General features: G+C 34.7%; 1 protein-coding gene across 1 annotated transcript in view; it reads left to right on the plus strand.

Moving 5' to 3' along the window:
• UCHL3 (ubiquitin C-terminal hydrolase L3) overlaps positions 1–11494 on the plus strand; it is a 33655-nt gene extending 22161 nt beyond the window's left edge. Inside the window, exons 5-7 of the mRNA XM_077762062.1 lie at positions 4786–4861; positions 10611–10669; positions 11282–11494. Coding sequence (XP_077618188.1) covers positions 4786–4861; positions 10611–10669; positions 11282–11365 — 219 coding nt within the window. The 3' untranslated portion in view covers positions 11366–11494. The remainder of the gene's footprint in view (positions 1–4785; positions 4862–10610; positions 10670–11281) is intronic.
• Positions 11495–16524: the final 5030 nt, after the last annotated feature.

Raw genomic sequence — 16524 nt, forward strand, 5'->3', positions numbered from 1 at the left:
AAGATGGCTAATAGGCTGTGATAGTTTCCTTTTGTAAGCCTAAGTAAGACGATAGTTTATGCAGGCCATCAGCTTCAGAGGGGTTAATTTCACTCCTCTTTATATTTTGAAGTTTTTTCCCCCTCCTTAGAGCTTATTTCCGGCAAGAAATTCTTTTCACCAGTGCCTCTGTCACCATTCAGTTTTCTTCTACACATTATTTTTTGTTCTGTGTGTGTTACATATTGTGTGTTGTTTGTGTGTGTGCCTGTTTTTTAAACTATTTGATGTAATAACTCCATTTTAGTGGCTTTTAAATAATTCCATGAGTCTGTGCTATGCAAATGAGGATAAACATTTTAGATGGGTACTTAAAGAAGCTATGGCATATAACCTGATACCTTGGTTATATATTTCCACTTTATCCAGTTCTAACCAATATTTATATATAATCCTTTTCTAGATTATGGTTAATTAAAAGTACTAGACCATATAAATACAGATATGACCATACGTTGCTTTTAAGAATAAATGATCACCCAGTAACGTGGTCTAAGTATAATGTTCTCTTTTTTAATTATGTAGTCCTCCTCGCCATCCTCATCCCAGCCTCATTCTAGCCACTGCAGAACGAAGGCCTCATCATTGTGTCACCATGCATCCCTGCCCTGGGTCAAACGTAACCATGTAGGCCCTGCAAAGGCTACCAGTCCATCTCTCCGTCTTCGTCGCTGGCGACCCTTCTTACGCCTACCATCTATGGGTCTCCATTCTGTTGTAAGTGTAGTCAATCTTCCATCTCTTCTTCCAGTGACAAGGATAGTCCATTTTTTTTCCTTACACTTCTTCAGTCTTGAAAGTGCTTTTCTCTTGGTTCACACAACCATTAGCTTTTTCTCCCCCAAGAAGATTGCAAGCATACCCCTATGCTTTGCAGTCAAGCTTGACTTTCACCAGTGCCTCGGTGAACATTCATCTTTCCACTCCATATCCCACCCACATAAGGATGCCTGCCTTTGGATGAGTACTGATTGACATTCATGATAATGTTTAAGTTCAGTTGTTAAAGTAAATATGTATTCTCTTACCCTTCATCTTTCTGATTTCATTTAGTTGACTCAGGTCAACAAATGCTGTGTACCTTCTGAGTTCTTTGCCATCTCTTTGTTTATTTTTTCCATGTTTCTGAACATTACTGTAGTCTCTTGTCATGCTCTGGGGTCACTTCACTTACTCTATCCTTAACCTAATCCTTCATGGTGTAGGGTGTTTCATCTAAGCTATTTTGTTCCCTGAGGTGTCTCAGGTACTTGGTTTAATCTTGATCCAATCTTCCCTGCCTATTCAGTTTCTAAAGATCTTTTCCAAGTAGGAGGTGAAGATTTTCTCCTTGTGAATTGATGTAGGTTTCCCACAAATTTTATGATTTCTCCTTCTTAGGTTGATAATATTAGCAAACTATTAAAAAGTACATTCGTTCTTTTAGTCTTGCTAATTATCTTAAATGTTGAGGTTGATGGTGGATTTCTAATAATTCTCATAATTGAAATAAACTGCAGAGTTAGGCAACTCCAGCTCTATCTTTCTACTGTTTTAGACTTATATAGCAATGACTTTCATTTGGGAGAGCCTACCTAGAAATGCTCTATCTGAAAGATTTGGTGTATGCCATCCATTTATGAAAAACTTCATGCTTCTAGAAATCATCGTAACTTCTGAAGCCAGAGGAAGTCTGATTCCTCATACATTTAGTGCTTTAAAAAATTGAAAGTTGGTGTCAAACATTCTTTCCTCCCCTTTATTTACTCTTTTAGAGCTATACTCAAACTGTGAAGCAGAGTTTTGACAGTTTTCCTTAAATATGTATGTCCCCCATATATCAGTATGGTCATCAACGTAGCCTTTCATTTATGCTGAGTATCAAGCAACAAACTGGTGTCTCTCTATTTCATTTTCCTCGTTGGATCACAACATGCATTTGCCATTTTTATTCATTTATCTGTTTACAATTTTTTGCTTCCCTACTGTGCCATACATTGTTTGGCATAGTAGGAGATATAAGGTGAATTATATGATCAGAGTAAAACCCTAATTTTGTAAATTCTAACTTGGGCACAATTGATTCTAAATATTCCTTTGTACTTTTAAAATATTCTAAATATAAATGAACATATCATAAAATTGGTGTTTCTAGTTTTATATGATTTTATGTAAGTTTTATCTTTGCTTTCCATATTAATTCTGTTGCTTATTTCTTCACAAATATTTTCATAGCATAGCATGGATTCTAGAACTACCCTGCCTGAGTTTGAAACCAGATTCCATCACTTACGAGCTGTATAACAGTTTTCTTGAGAATAAATGAGTGTATTACCTACCTCAGAGAATTTGTATGATGATTAATTGGTCAGTACATATGATCCAGTCTATAGCTTCTAGTTTCTGCCTTGGTCATTTTTTTAAATGGAAGACTTTGCCTTTTATTTATTGTTCTTGTCTTTAGTGGAGTCATTTTTAAGCATTTGGATAATTGCAAATTTCAGACTAATGAAGTAGACCAAAGGGAAAGGCTCCTAATAGGTACTGAGGTTCTGTGGAAGGCATAGAAGTTTTGAGCTTTACTTGCCTTTTATAATAATTTGAAGGCTTTTCATACCCTCTTTAGAGTTTTGTATTTTTAGTACACACTTTTGGATAAAAGGTATAATGACTCACAATTATGAGTCACTAGCTTGAGTGATATCTTATATTTGTGATAATGTATTAATATTTTAACATTACATAATGCTTTTATAGCACTTAACAATTTACAAAGTACTTTCACACATTTCACTTAAACTTTAAAAGAGATAAGAAACCCAGTACACACAGGTATTGGGTATATACATATTCAGGTCTTGGACTCCAGCTGTACTTTTCCCTCTAGCATGGTTGTATGTACTGACAGATTATGAAAAACAGAAGCTATAAGATGTATTATTCTTAAGAGATGGGGTTAACATAATTTATAATTTTTGAAAATGCAGTAGCTCAAGAAAATTAAAATACTTGATATCCTCTTGGAGAATTGTCTTAAAATGAGTAAAGACCATTTTCTAGTTGGATAAAGAATCAGTTCTTGTGTTTTTTGTTATAGAACTGAATGTATAATTTGTAGAGTTGCTTAGGTTTAGCCTTGAAAAGTTGGAAATTTCTTTTGGTCATTAGTAAAATGAGGATATTGGATTGCGTGATCACTAATATTTTTTGATTCTCTGACCAGGAAAGTAAGGGAACTCACTATCACTGTCTTTAAATATGTGAAGAAATATGTTCAAGAGGGATTAGACTTTTTCTAAGATAATGGAAAATACTGGGAGACCTATATTAGCCTCAGATGAAGAATAACTCCAACAAACTGTCCAAAGATGGAATGGACTCCCAGTCCGTTCTCATAGAGGCCCCTGCAAGATGGGGCCTGAGAGGAGTCTACTATTGGAGCAATAGTGAAAGTAGATAATTTTGATTACTACCAACAATGGGATTCTTCATTCTAAGTTGAAATTAAGAAGAGCTAGTTTGCCACATTAATGTTACGCTGAGATTCTCCCGTTCATAATTGGAGGGAAATAATCTCTGAAGAATAATGTGAATTTAGATGAGTCACTCTATCTATAAGTGTTTTAGAAGCATTCAGTAAATCCAAAATAACGTTTATTCTATAGCTTTAAATTTTTGCATCTGAAAACTTCTTATTACAACTACTTAAAATTATAAGATTATCTGAAGGTGAAAAAAAATTTTGGAGTTCAGATACTGTTGCATTACTTATAGCATGTTAATATGAGATGTGATTTGATTTATGCCTTTTTAAAATGTTTGCCTCTAAAATTTGTACTTGCATTTAACAGTGATTGTATTTTATTTCAAACCATTTAGATTTGATATATAGCTAATACATAGTACTGCTAACTGTATAGCTTACTCAGTATCATAGTGCCAGCTAATCATGTATTGACCTTGGGTAATTTATTTAAATTTCTAAGAAATGTAGCAGATATTGCCTAATGCAAATTGAATTTAGTAAACTAAAAAAAACACACACGGAAAAACAAAACAAAAAACAAATTGATGTAATTTTAATTTCAAATGTTTTGCGAAGAAAACCAGAGAAAATCATAGGTTATAGTTCATTGTACTTTAATTTGCTTTTCTATTTTTCCCCCTTTACTCTTTTGGGCTATTTTCCTGCATTTATTCATTTTTAAACTTTTTGAATCTGTGATGAATAATGAAAGTTATTTTATTCTAAGACTATTTATATTACATTGTTCAAACACGGAGATTATCAAGTTCAAATCATTAAGGAAAGAATTCACTTTCTTGATGTCTTGAAATTTTGCTTGAGAAGTTTCTTTTAACTTTATGCTATTATTAATTTTTTAAAAAACTTTCTTATTTCAAATTTCAAAAATTAGGCAAATCGGTTCACGTACTCATGTCTTTTAGCAGGAATGCATCGGGCATTGACTAGGTACCAGCCACTGTACTCTGTATGGGGCCTGCCAGGGTTGGACAATATGAAAGGTTTTTAAGATCCATTGAGCTTAAGAAAGATGTGCTTTAGTTGAGGTTTTTCCTGGTTGATGGATGAAGACATTGTCATAAATGTGGTCCTGTTCATTCTTTGTTCACCAGATCAAAGATTAATAAGCCTTGAATTATGTTGGATGAATGTGCTCTCATGCCATTTCATATTTGTATGTGTTTACTTGTACTTGATTGACTACTAACATGTATAATATATATTTCCCCCTCCTCTTTCAGGCGCCAAGTATAGATGAAAAAGTAGATCTTCATTTTATTGCATTAGTTCATGTAGATGGGCATCTCTATGAATTAGGTAAGAACTATTTAAATTTATTCTGGGGAGGGAAATGATAAATGGGAAAGTATGATTAACAGGACTGTTGACACTTATTGTGTTTACTTGAGTTGGCATAGTGACATTTTTCCATTTAAGATTTTTTATTAGAAAAAAATAATTTTTATGATGTTTACGCAACTTCTAATTCAAGAAAGTGTGCCTACCACCTTTGCATCTCAAGCAAAGCAGGGAAGTGGAAATCATAGAAAACTCCTGTAAATCACGTCAGCATTCTTAACTAAATTACTAAGTTAGTTATCATCAACATCTGGATGAACCATCTTGATCTGGAAACAACTTTTAGAATACAACGTAATATTCATAATGACTAATTTTTGTATTCAGTAATGGATATTACTAGTTTTCAGGCTTTTGTACTAGCTCTTTGTGCTGCCTCTGATTTTTTAAATTTTTTTTTTTTAAGTTTTTTTTTATTTATTTCTAGAGAGAGAGAGAGAGCGTGAGCAGGGGAGGGTCAGAGAGAGAGGGAGTCACAGACTGAAACAGGCTCCAGGCTCTGAGCTGGCAGTCAGCACAGAGCCCGACGCGGGGCTCGAACCCACGAACCGCGAGATCATGACCTAAGTGAAAGTCGGACGCTTAACCGACTAAGCCACCCAGGCGCCCCTGATTTTTTAACTTTATAGGAGTTTGTGTTTTCTGGCAGCCATTCCTTAAGACATATGTCAAAGTAGCCATGATTAATTATTTGGCATTTTGGCCTATACCTGCACTTCTTTTCTAGAAATTACCTGTAGTTGGCCTGTTTGGGAAGTGTTGGAGGAGATCCTCATAGTGTTAATTGATCCCATTCAAACATAACACACCTCTTATGATTCTTTAATAGTTGGTATATAGTACTTATTATGAGTCCTTCTTGTCCTTCAACATGAGACCTTCTTGGGTTTAAAAAAAGGCCAAATAAAAAAGAGAAGTCTTTTCAATTTTTAGACACCATAATTTTTAGTTCTCTTTCTTTTCATTTGCCATCTGTATATTAACTTGCCACTTTCATTTCCCTTAACTTATTTAAAGGCAGAAGAGTTCTGAAAGAACTCCTGTGACTATAAATGTTGTCCGTAAAATTTAGGTAGATTTTATGTTTGGAATATAGTATAAAGTATAGAATAATACACTCAGTTAAAAAGAAATGACTCTATTAAAGGGGTGAGGAAAGAAAAGAACACAATTGTATAGATACCTATACCTACGAGGGTTGTTTACAATAGTAGTAGAGTGTTTTGAGTTAGAATCACACTGAACTGAAGTCATTGTCATGGGAGTTTATGACAGACCTGCAGGGCAGGGTGGAAGTTAGTTTGCTAACTCAGTCTACCAGGTCTGTGTAGAGATAAGATGTAATAGTGATTGGGGATCATATGTCTGACTGCTGGAAGCTGAGTTTCTACTCTGAACTTTGAATCCTAAAGAGTAGCTAGTGGACATGGAAGTGAAGCAAGTGCTATGACTTAAGCCACATTTTGTTGACTTCAAGAAAGTAGACTTAGGAAAGGCCAGAGAAATGATAACTGTGAGCCATAACCAGAAACCATGAAAGTGACGATGACTTTCCTCATGAGAGACTTATCAGGAGACCAAACAATAACATCTAAGAGATATTTAGGGAAAAGAAATCTCTGATCATCTCAACAGGAAGGAGTTGACTAAAAACCTTAATTTGGTTAGGTAGGTCTATGAGCTCAAAGGCTAAAAAGGACAGTTAGAAGGAAAGATGTGTATCAAAGGGTAAGCTACACGTGAAGAATGGTTTTCTTCTGTAGCACCCCAAGATAGTCACAAAAGGGTTTTAAAATTGGTTTGAACACCAGAACAGGAAGGACATCAGAAAAGAAAGACAGAACTTGTTTGGTTAGGTGTTCTTTAGCAAGAAGAATGATAATAGCTGATAGAAAATTACAGCCCTCTGGGGATTACATTCTTTAAATTTGTTTAAAGATTTTCAGAATTCTAAAGAATAACAATAATCTTTTAGATGTCAAACAGAACAGGGATAAGTAAAAAACAAATGAAAATGGGGAGTTGCTGATTCACTTCTAGGGAAACTGGCAGTAAACCTGTTGAAATTCTAATAAACGTAAAAGGAATGTTGAGGGAGAAGACTATGGAGTTAGCGAATAGAAAACAGTGATTAAGAGACCAGCATACGGTTTTTGAGGAAAAAAATCATTTTGAGGTAATCTTATTTTTAAAAATAAGGCTACCAGCGGCTCCTGGGTGGGTGGCTCAGTTGGTTAAGTGTCTGACTTTTGACTCAGGTCATGACCTCATGGTTCATGAATTTGAGCCCCATGTTGGGCTTTATACTGACAGCTTAGAGCCTGGAGCCTTCTTCAGATTCTGTTTCTCCCTCTCTCTGCCTCTTCCTCTTTCTCTCTCTCTCTCTCTCTCTCTCTCTCTCTCTCTCTCACACACACACACACACACACACACACACACACAAAACAAACACTAAAAAATTTAAAAATTAACTAAACATAAGGCTATCAGAATGTAGACATGGTGCAAGTTAATTTCTACAGGACAATTATTCAACAAAAGATAGTGGTCATCTTTGATATATTCATTCTATACTAAATTGTAAGTTTACCTGATGAAAGGAACTGAGTTATTCATCTTTTTCTTAACACCTCTTCCTTTTCAGTAGGACTTCATGTCGTTCCTGGCATATGTAGGCCGGGGGAGAAGTACATATTTTTAAATAGATGTAATTACTCTTTGTGGATACATTATAACAATGGAGTTTGAAAGTGGATTTAGAACTGATTGAACCAGCAAACTATAAAACTGTTAACCAAAAAATGATTGTCTACGCAGAGTAAGAAGAATACTAGTTGGTTGAATCATTTAAAACATTTTAATTTTGAAATCATTTTAATTTTTTATAAAAATTATAGAAATTGTATAGAGTTCCCATAAAGTCTTTACTTAGATTCCCCAGATTGAGTTAGTATGTCTGAACCATTTGAAAATAAGTTGCAGACATGGTGCCCTATTATTCTCTAATATTTATGTATTTCTTCAAAACAGGTGCATGCCCTTTTACACAACTACAGTGTAACTATCAGAATCAGGAAATTAAGACTGATTCGTCTTATCATTGAATTCACAGATCCTACTCAAATTTTTCTGATTTTTACAGCATCCTCTGTAGGTCCAGAATTCAGTCCAAGGTTGTGTGTTATGTTTAGTTGTCTTGTTTGTCTCCTTTAATCTGGAATGGTTCCTCAATCTATTCTTGCCTCTCATGTCTTTCACATTAATTTTTAAGCATATACGGCAGTTACTTTGAGGTTTTCAATTTGCGTTGTCTGATAATGTCCTCATAATTTGTACATTTTTAGCACATACACCACAGAAGTGGTGCTGTGGAGCATCATTTTAGGAGGCTCATGATGTTGATGCGTCCCATTATCGGTGATGATAACCTTTTTTCATTTGGTTTAGATAGTACCTGCCTGATTTCTCCATTATAATGTTAACAAGTATGTAAAACATTAATATGTTAATATGTTATACTTACTAGTTACGAAGTGATGAATAAATATTCAGGAGGTACTTCAAGCCTATGTAAAATGTACAGTTGCTCATTAAGCCTTTATCAGATTTAGCATCCATTGATGATTGTTAAGTGAATTTTCACTATGATGGTTGCCAAATGGTAATTTTAAAAAAATTCCCTCCAACATTAGAAGCTTTCTTTTTTCCTTCCTTCCTTCATTCAATGTCACAATGGACTCCTGGATTCATATTTTACTCAGGAGGTTATAGTCCATTATCATCATTTATTTTCGTATTCAAATTTTCCCAAACTTGGCCTTGAAGGGAACCCCTTCAAGCTGGCCCTTTTGTGCTTTTGATGTGTTCCTGTCCTTCTTTAAGCACTTTCTAACTATCAGGTAGAATAAGATGTTCTAGGCTCATCTTTTATTTTCTGTGCCCCAGCCCTCTCTTCAGGTGCTTTTCCATAGAGTCCTGGTTCCTTTTAGCTGAAAATGGTATTTAGAACCAATATCTGGGCAGTAGGTGTGCTCATTCCTACTACGCCCTCTCAGCAGACAAAGCTAAGAAATATTTGTATGTATTATAAAAATACACTCACATATGTATATGTACATGTGAGTATAGACGTACCCACAATTGTATCTGTTTATATATTTAAAAGCATTCATTTACGCAAACACTTCTAATCTAATACCACAGAGTTTATTCTAGTGTTCTCCATTACTGTTTGTATATTTCTTGATTTACCCATTCCTCTTGTACATAAACAAGCTCTTGGCCACCCCAAGCCTAAAACTCAGATCCCTGCTGCTCCCTGCCCCCCACATAGCATGCCAATCCTGGCCCGGCCCATACAAAGAGCAATACCTCTGCAAAGTGGGGAGCTACCTTCCCTCTGATACTGTGTAGATTCTGGAACTCTGCTCTCCTTCTGCTCATTTCCCTCATTAAGACTATTGTGCTCTGCTTGGATTTCCCATTATGGACCTGGCAGGAAGCTACTATTACTCTCGGGCTTTCATACAAGCTGCCTATTTTCTAATGTCTAAAAACAATTGTTTCAACTATTTCATCCAATTTTTTAGTTGTTTCTAGTGGGAGATCTCGTCCGGCACCAGTCACTCCAGCCTGGCTGGAGGTGGAAGTGGCCTAAGTATAATGTCTTCACTCCCCACATGGAAGAGAATTTATTTTTCCTGTGTCACCCTTGTTCTTTACCCCCCCTCCCAATCACAAAATAGATTATTTCCTTTCTCCTTTTCTTCTAGTTCTGTTGTAGTTGTTTGTATTATTGTGACCACAGAAACATTCTCAGCTGAGCCATAATTAATGTACTTTTTTAAAAAAAGCTTTTATTTCTCCAGATTTAATATTTGTCTCATTTTGCCTTTTGGTTTGTTTAGTTAATCTTCCCTCATATTTTCTTCCAAAGTGGTTCCTATCAGTCCAACTCTATCGCTATATATGCATATAGATTCAGACATCTTTTATTATGTTTAGAAGCCATGGAATTATAAAATGGATTGCGTTTAATGGATTGAACTTGAAGTGCCACTTATAAGACATCTGAGATTTAGATTTGAAGAGAGTATCAGTTAACTTTGGTTAGGATGAGTTTATACAATACTGGACTTTTTCCTTGTTTCATAGCATTCATAAAGGAGTAGTTTGGTCAAGATGTTTATATTTGTCTTTAATTAATTTTGGTGGTCAGTGAAATGACCCTCGGTTGTTTAGATTATTGCTCTGTACTCCTCCCTTGGAGCGCATAATTAGTGGTGATACACAAATCTTGTGGTGGCTTCCTTTCATTGGTATAAGCGTGTCCGTCTTAGGAGCCTTCTGATTCAGCTTTTAAGGTGAAGCAGTACATTTTTTCATATTTGTGAGAGGAGAAACTAGGATTTTAACTTTTTAAAACCTGACCTACTAGTTTGGCCTTTTTTAAGGAAATTAAAGCCATGTTTGTTTCTAAAACTTCTGTTTGTGGAGCTGATTCAGGCTTTCAAACATGGAAACAAGGTTCTAATAACATTTGATGTAAAAAAATATTGAGTGCACAATTTGAAATTGGTTTTTTTAGGATATATTATTTTCAGTATCTTCTGACTTTGCCTCACTATGGGAAAAGGAAAATGAAAGTTGGAAGTACGTTGTCCTGTATAAGCAGCTAAATGTTCAACTGTTTGTTCGTTTTCCACAGATGGACGGAAGCCATTTCCAATTAACCATGGGGAAACTAGTGATGAAACTTTACTAGAGGTAACAACCAAACTTGTCAGCCCGTGTTAAGTGTTATTAATGTTCTTGCTATCCTTAGAATATGTCTAAAGATCACTTGTATAACATTTTCTCTGTCTTTGGATACTTCCATGTCTTTGCTTTTTTGAGAAAATCTGAAAAGAAAACTCTGAATTAGGGTTAAAAATCTATGCAAACGAAGAGGTTTTCAGATCTCTTTGGGTGAACAGGTATCAAATTTGAAAAAGAAAACAGTATTGAAAGAGGTGCATATCCTATCCCATATTTCACTGAATCAATGATACCATCATTTGTGTCTTGATCCTGATTTAGAGATTTTTACATTTGTGAACAAATTGGGTGGCTAAGAATCAACAAAATCTGTAATTTTCAAGTTAAAAGTTTCTTTAAAGTATTTTAAGAAAGAACACTTACTATATCTTATAGTTTTCTACTAAGTGAAGTAGGCCACCAACCATTCACTCTTCTGGTGTGCTTTAAGTTATTTTGCATTGGGGAAAAAGAAGGCTGCAATATAAAATGAGTATGAATTAGGAAAATATGAAACATTTATCATTTAGTAATAAAACACATGTTTATAAACTGAAAAATTACCCATTTTTGTCCCTATAGGACGCCATAGAAGTTTGCAAGAAGTTTATGGAACGTGACCCTGATGAATTGAGATTCAATGCAATTGCTCTATCCGCAGCATAGCTTGTCAGTAATGGAAACACCAAATACTGTATTATTTGCAACAAAAATTAAAACTTCTGCTGCCATACACTAACTCAAAAATTTTGATATTTTCATTAACTTGACGGATTAAACTTTATGTGAATTAAACTTTGACTTAATCTGCGTTTTATTTTTGCCCCACATTAAAGCTGCAGTTGTTTTCTTCCCTTTCTTTCTTGTGAAAGACACCTTGTTTGAGGACTGGCAATAGCTTTCTTATTCTCTTGTCAGTTTCGTGGGAGATTCTGTGCTGGGACACTGACACAATTTCCATCTGCATAGTATGAATATATGTTAGATCATAGGTTTTGACACATTCTTTTAACAAGCATTTGTTGCACATCTGCTTAGAATCAGCTGGATGCTGTTCTAGGTGCAGAAGTTACAGCAGTGATCACTGTTCACAGGTTCCACAGCCACGGGGCTTATGTTCTTGTGAGAAGAGACAAATAACAAACACATTAATAAGAAACATACCAATGATAGATACTACGCACACAAAGTCGAATTTGTGTTAGAAAATGACTGAGTGAATACTTTAGATTTTGTAGTCAGGGAAGGCTCCCATGAGGAGGGAGCTTTGAAGTTGAGATCTGAACAGCAGAAAAATAGCCAGTCAGAGAAAGGTGGTAGGGAAGAGTAGAGGGAATAATTAATGCAGAGTCCCTGAGGTAGGAAAAGCTCACTGTGTTGTAGGGCCAGAAAGAAGGTTCATATGACCAGAGCATAGAAAGTAATGGGGAAAGTAGCAAGAGCTGAGCTTAGAGAAGGAGGGGCTTAGTGATACAGGACAACAGAAAAAGACATTTGGATTTATTGCAAATGTCATGGTAAGCCATGGAAGATTTTAAGCAAGAGAGTGACTAGATTTGATTTATAATTTCTGAAGATCACTCTTGACTCCTCTGGTTAATATATTGGGGAGGAGGTAAGATGGAGGTAGAGAGGTTTGTGATAAGAACACTGCCTTAGTTCAGTGACAGATGGTGATGGCGTGGTCTTAAAAAGAAGTAGAGATATGTGTGTGAATTTGATGTACGTTTTGAAGAAGGAAGGGCTTCAGCTAAGTCTTCAAGGATAGGTGAAAGGCGGAGGAAAGGAGGAAGGGTATTTATAAACCTGGGTCAAAACACAGGGTTGGTGTGAAGGCAATGTCCCATATCTTTGGGAGAGAGCCTTGGTTACACAGGAGTATGCAGTTATCGAAGCTCATTGAACTGTTGCTTCAAAATCTCTACTTCACAGTATATATATTTTACCTCAGGAAAAAAAATACAGAGTTGTGTTGGAATGAGCATAGTGGTTAGGAGAAAGATCACATTGGTCTGGAATGAAGTTCTGGACCAATAACTGAGTGCAAATGTGTATGCATGATTCACAGAGTTCACCTAGATTCCTGAGGCAGTGACAGATCAGTAGTATTTTAGGAAGAATAATGGGGCAATGGCTTACAGAATGGATTAGATCTATGTTATCCAAAGTGTGGTTATATCAGTTAAAAAAAAAAAGAATTTGTTAAAAAAGGAGAATTTCAGACCCCAGCCTAGACCTACCAAATCAGAACTTAACATTTTCAACAAGATCTCTGGGTAATTCAGATGCATATTAGTTTGGGAAACACTGGATTAGAAAAAATAGACTGTAATGAAGAGAGCACTTTGGAAAATCTTAAATTCCTTCTGTGATGATAAGGGCCTGAATGAAGTGATGGCAATAAGGATGAAGAAATCATCTGAAACAACTGAGAGTGTTTGCAGATGGCGCTTCTGTCCGGCCAATAACAACCGTCCTTTCTTTTCTTTTCTTTTTTTTTTTTCATCAGTTGCATTTTGTACTCACTTCTATCTTGTATATTATCTTAGAATTTTAAGTATTCCTAAACAGTTTTCTGCCTGTTGCCTTGCTGAACTTCTCCTAATACATAATTTATTACCAAAATTTTACACAATTTCTGAAAGTTTGCTGTGAGGAGTACTAATTTTTCAGACAGTTAATAGGCAAGAAAGGTTTTGAAGTCAAGTATCTGTTGAAAACATGAGGTTAAGTTTTTTTTTTTTTTTTTAATTACAGTTATATGGGTGGGAGCAACTGGAGAACACCTCGGAGCTTTTTTAAAAATAAGCTGCGTATTATGAATGTTATTTTCAAGACATTTTATGGAGCAACATTTTAGGACTGGCATTCTTTTGCACATACATTAGGACGCTAGTCCCTTGTGAAACAATTTGAAAATTTTCTCTTTTCTTAGGTTTATGCCCAGAATTTTAGTGCTACTGTATTAACTACAATACTTTGGTCACTTTCTTAAAATTTAGCACTTGGAGAAGAAATTGATGGTTAATTTTGTACAGAAACTTGCAGAGAGATAGGCACTAAGGGTGGTCAGGTCATGGGTCATTTCTGGAAATTACTATTAATGACTGCTAAATGGAACTGAATAGAACTGAAACCTTAAATGTTTTTTGCTTGGAGTTTTGGGGATTGACTAAGCATCACCTTTTCAGTGGGTGTAGTGGTTTACTTTAAACTATTGAAATAGAGTTTATGATATCCATGATATTTAACCTCCAATATTTTCCATGTTCGTTTGTGATTAAAACAGAGGTTATCTGTATTCTGTTGTGAATCCCTTTTAACATGTCTTAAGTGAAAGCCATCTTTAATAGTGTATAAAAATTATTTAAGCCTGATTTAAATTTAGCTCATTCCATCTTAGATTTGTATACAGTTCTTATTAGGTAAGCTTTGTATTGGGTTCTGTATAACCTATAACCTGCTTGTTTCATTTTGAAAACAATGTAGTTTAACAGATTTTCAGCTATTGTCTGTGTACTATAATATCTTTCAAAGTAGCATCTATAGGCTTATTCCTATATTGGAGCTTAGAAAATAAAACCGCAAAAATTATTATTTTCATCACTTCAAAATGTTTTTTCTATTTATAGAAATTCATTTCTTTTAGAGGAAGCTTACATATGTGTGTATATATATATATATGCTCTATTTCAGTACTTTAAAGTGTTTATATATATATAAATATATATATACATATACACATTTGTACCTGTGTATATATTTTTATATATATGGATTATCTGGGAACTAACAAATATATAGATATATATGTGCATGTATATGTGTGTGTGTGTGTGTAGACATATGCACACATAGTCACACATTCATACCTTCAATAGGCAAATAACTTCTGTCTAAATTCTCTGTGGATTATTTAAATCCTTGGCTGAAATTAAAGTAAAAACCACTTTGAAAACTATGTAGTCATTGTAGAAGGTTTATAGAACTAATTTAAAACAATTCGTACACATACAAAGTTTAATAGTTAATGTCTTTATTAAGATTCTCTAGTAAGATCTTAAAATGAGGTTCCTCATGCTTTCAACAGACTTAATACTAAAATCCAAGTGTTAGTTTTCAGACGGCCACAAGTAAGTTCAGTCACTTCTTTTGATTTCAAAATACGGCCTGCATTAACTATTGTGATGTAGAAGATCCAGTGTCATGAAGCACATTTATTGTGTAAGTGCCGGTGCTGCTAGCTGATCGGCCCAATCCCCATGCCTTAGTTTCCTGCATATTTTTACTCGTTTTGCTTTTGAATGAAAGTTATTCTAAATCTTTCTCTTGATTTCTTTGTTTAGGATAGTGGTCCTGAATCTGTCTGTTCCTTTCACCTACTTGGTAGGTGAGAATCCCCAGTATCACATGTCCATAGTCCACACCTAGATAATATTTGAGAAGTTACATAGACAATAAAGCCCATATATTATGAGCTTTACCTTATTGTCTAACTGTTGGAGTGGTTGGAAATCCCTGGTTTAGGGCATTAAATGTACATAACCTATACTAAAAGCTATTTTGCAAAATCAATTATTTAAATGGCTTAGAAATTGATAATAAAGTCTTTCTAATCTATAAGACAGCTATGAGTATAAATTGAATTGTTTAGAATAAAAATCCATGTGGTCAAGAATAAATCCCAAATAATGTGAATGAAACAAATGTGTCATTCAAAATGTGTCCTTTATCAACATGTAAACATAGTTGGTATTTATTTTTTACTCTTTTAGTTTTATTTTTTTACCAAGTCATCCATTTATTGCTCTGCTGCCCTTATAAGTACATTATAAGTACAGTTAGTAATTTGTCACTTTTTATTATATGCTTCATGTATTATTAACAGCCATGATCCTACCCATTCATACACTTTCATATCTTGCCTTATTAATATTTCCTCATGTTTTTTTATTATATTCATTACTAATTTTTAATGAGTACATAATGTACCATTTATTGGATACATTGGCTATCTGTATCTGTTTATTGACTACTTACCTATACCAAGTTGGCAAACTTGGCTCTGCATTTGTAAATAGTTTTATTGGAATACAGCCATGCCCATTTATTTACATATTGTCTATGGTTATTTTTGTACTACAAACAGCACATATGAGAAGTTTTAAGAGAGACTATATGGCTTGCAAAGCCTAAAATAATTCCTTTCTGGCAATTTACAGAAAAACTTGGCTGACCCCTGCCTTAAACTTTTAAGTGGGTTATAATTTGGGCTATTACAACTAATACCACTTAGAATATCTTTATGCATATAATTTTTTATACTCTAGGCAACATAATTGGGAGATATTAACAAATGTGGAATAACTGTGTCTGCTTGACAAAGATGTATTTAAGGCTGACACTGCCCCTCACCATCTCTCTAATATTCTAGCCATGATATATCTAATAAGAGTGGTGGTAATAAGAATGGAAAGCAAGACCCTGTACTCTCATAGGTGGCACTTCTCTGGTCCCTCTTAACCTAGACCCGGATGTAATTTTACAGTCGGAATGAGCATATTTTTACTTTTGATTTAAAGTCAACAGTAATTGCCACTCAAAAGCCAACTGAAAGAAAACTTTCTATTGGTGAATTAAATAACACTTATGTTCAATAGTGTATCCTTTTAGAGCTATAGAATAAACTCTGTCCTGCACATGTTCTGGGAGAAAAAATGAAAACAAACTGCTTAAGGCCGTATTTGTATTGTAAATGTCGAAGACTTGAAACATATGGAAAAGTTGTAAATTAGACCATATTTTAAAATGTCCTAAAACCTGGC

Source organism: Crocuta crocuta, unplaced genomic scaffold, assembly GCF_008692635.1.
Source record: "Crocuta crocuta isolate KB4526 unplaced genomic scaffold, BGI_CrCroc_1.0 scaffold60, whole genome shotgun sequence".
Classification (NCBI taxonomy): Eukaryota; Metazoa; Chordata; class Mammalia; order Carnivora; family Hyaenidae; genus Crocuta; species Crocuta crocuta.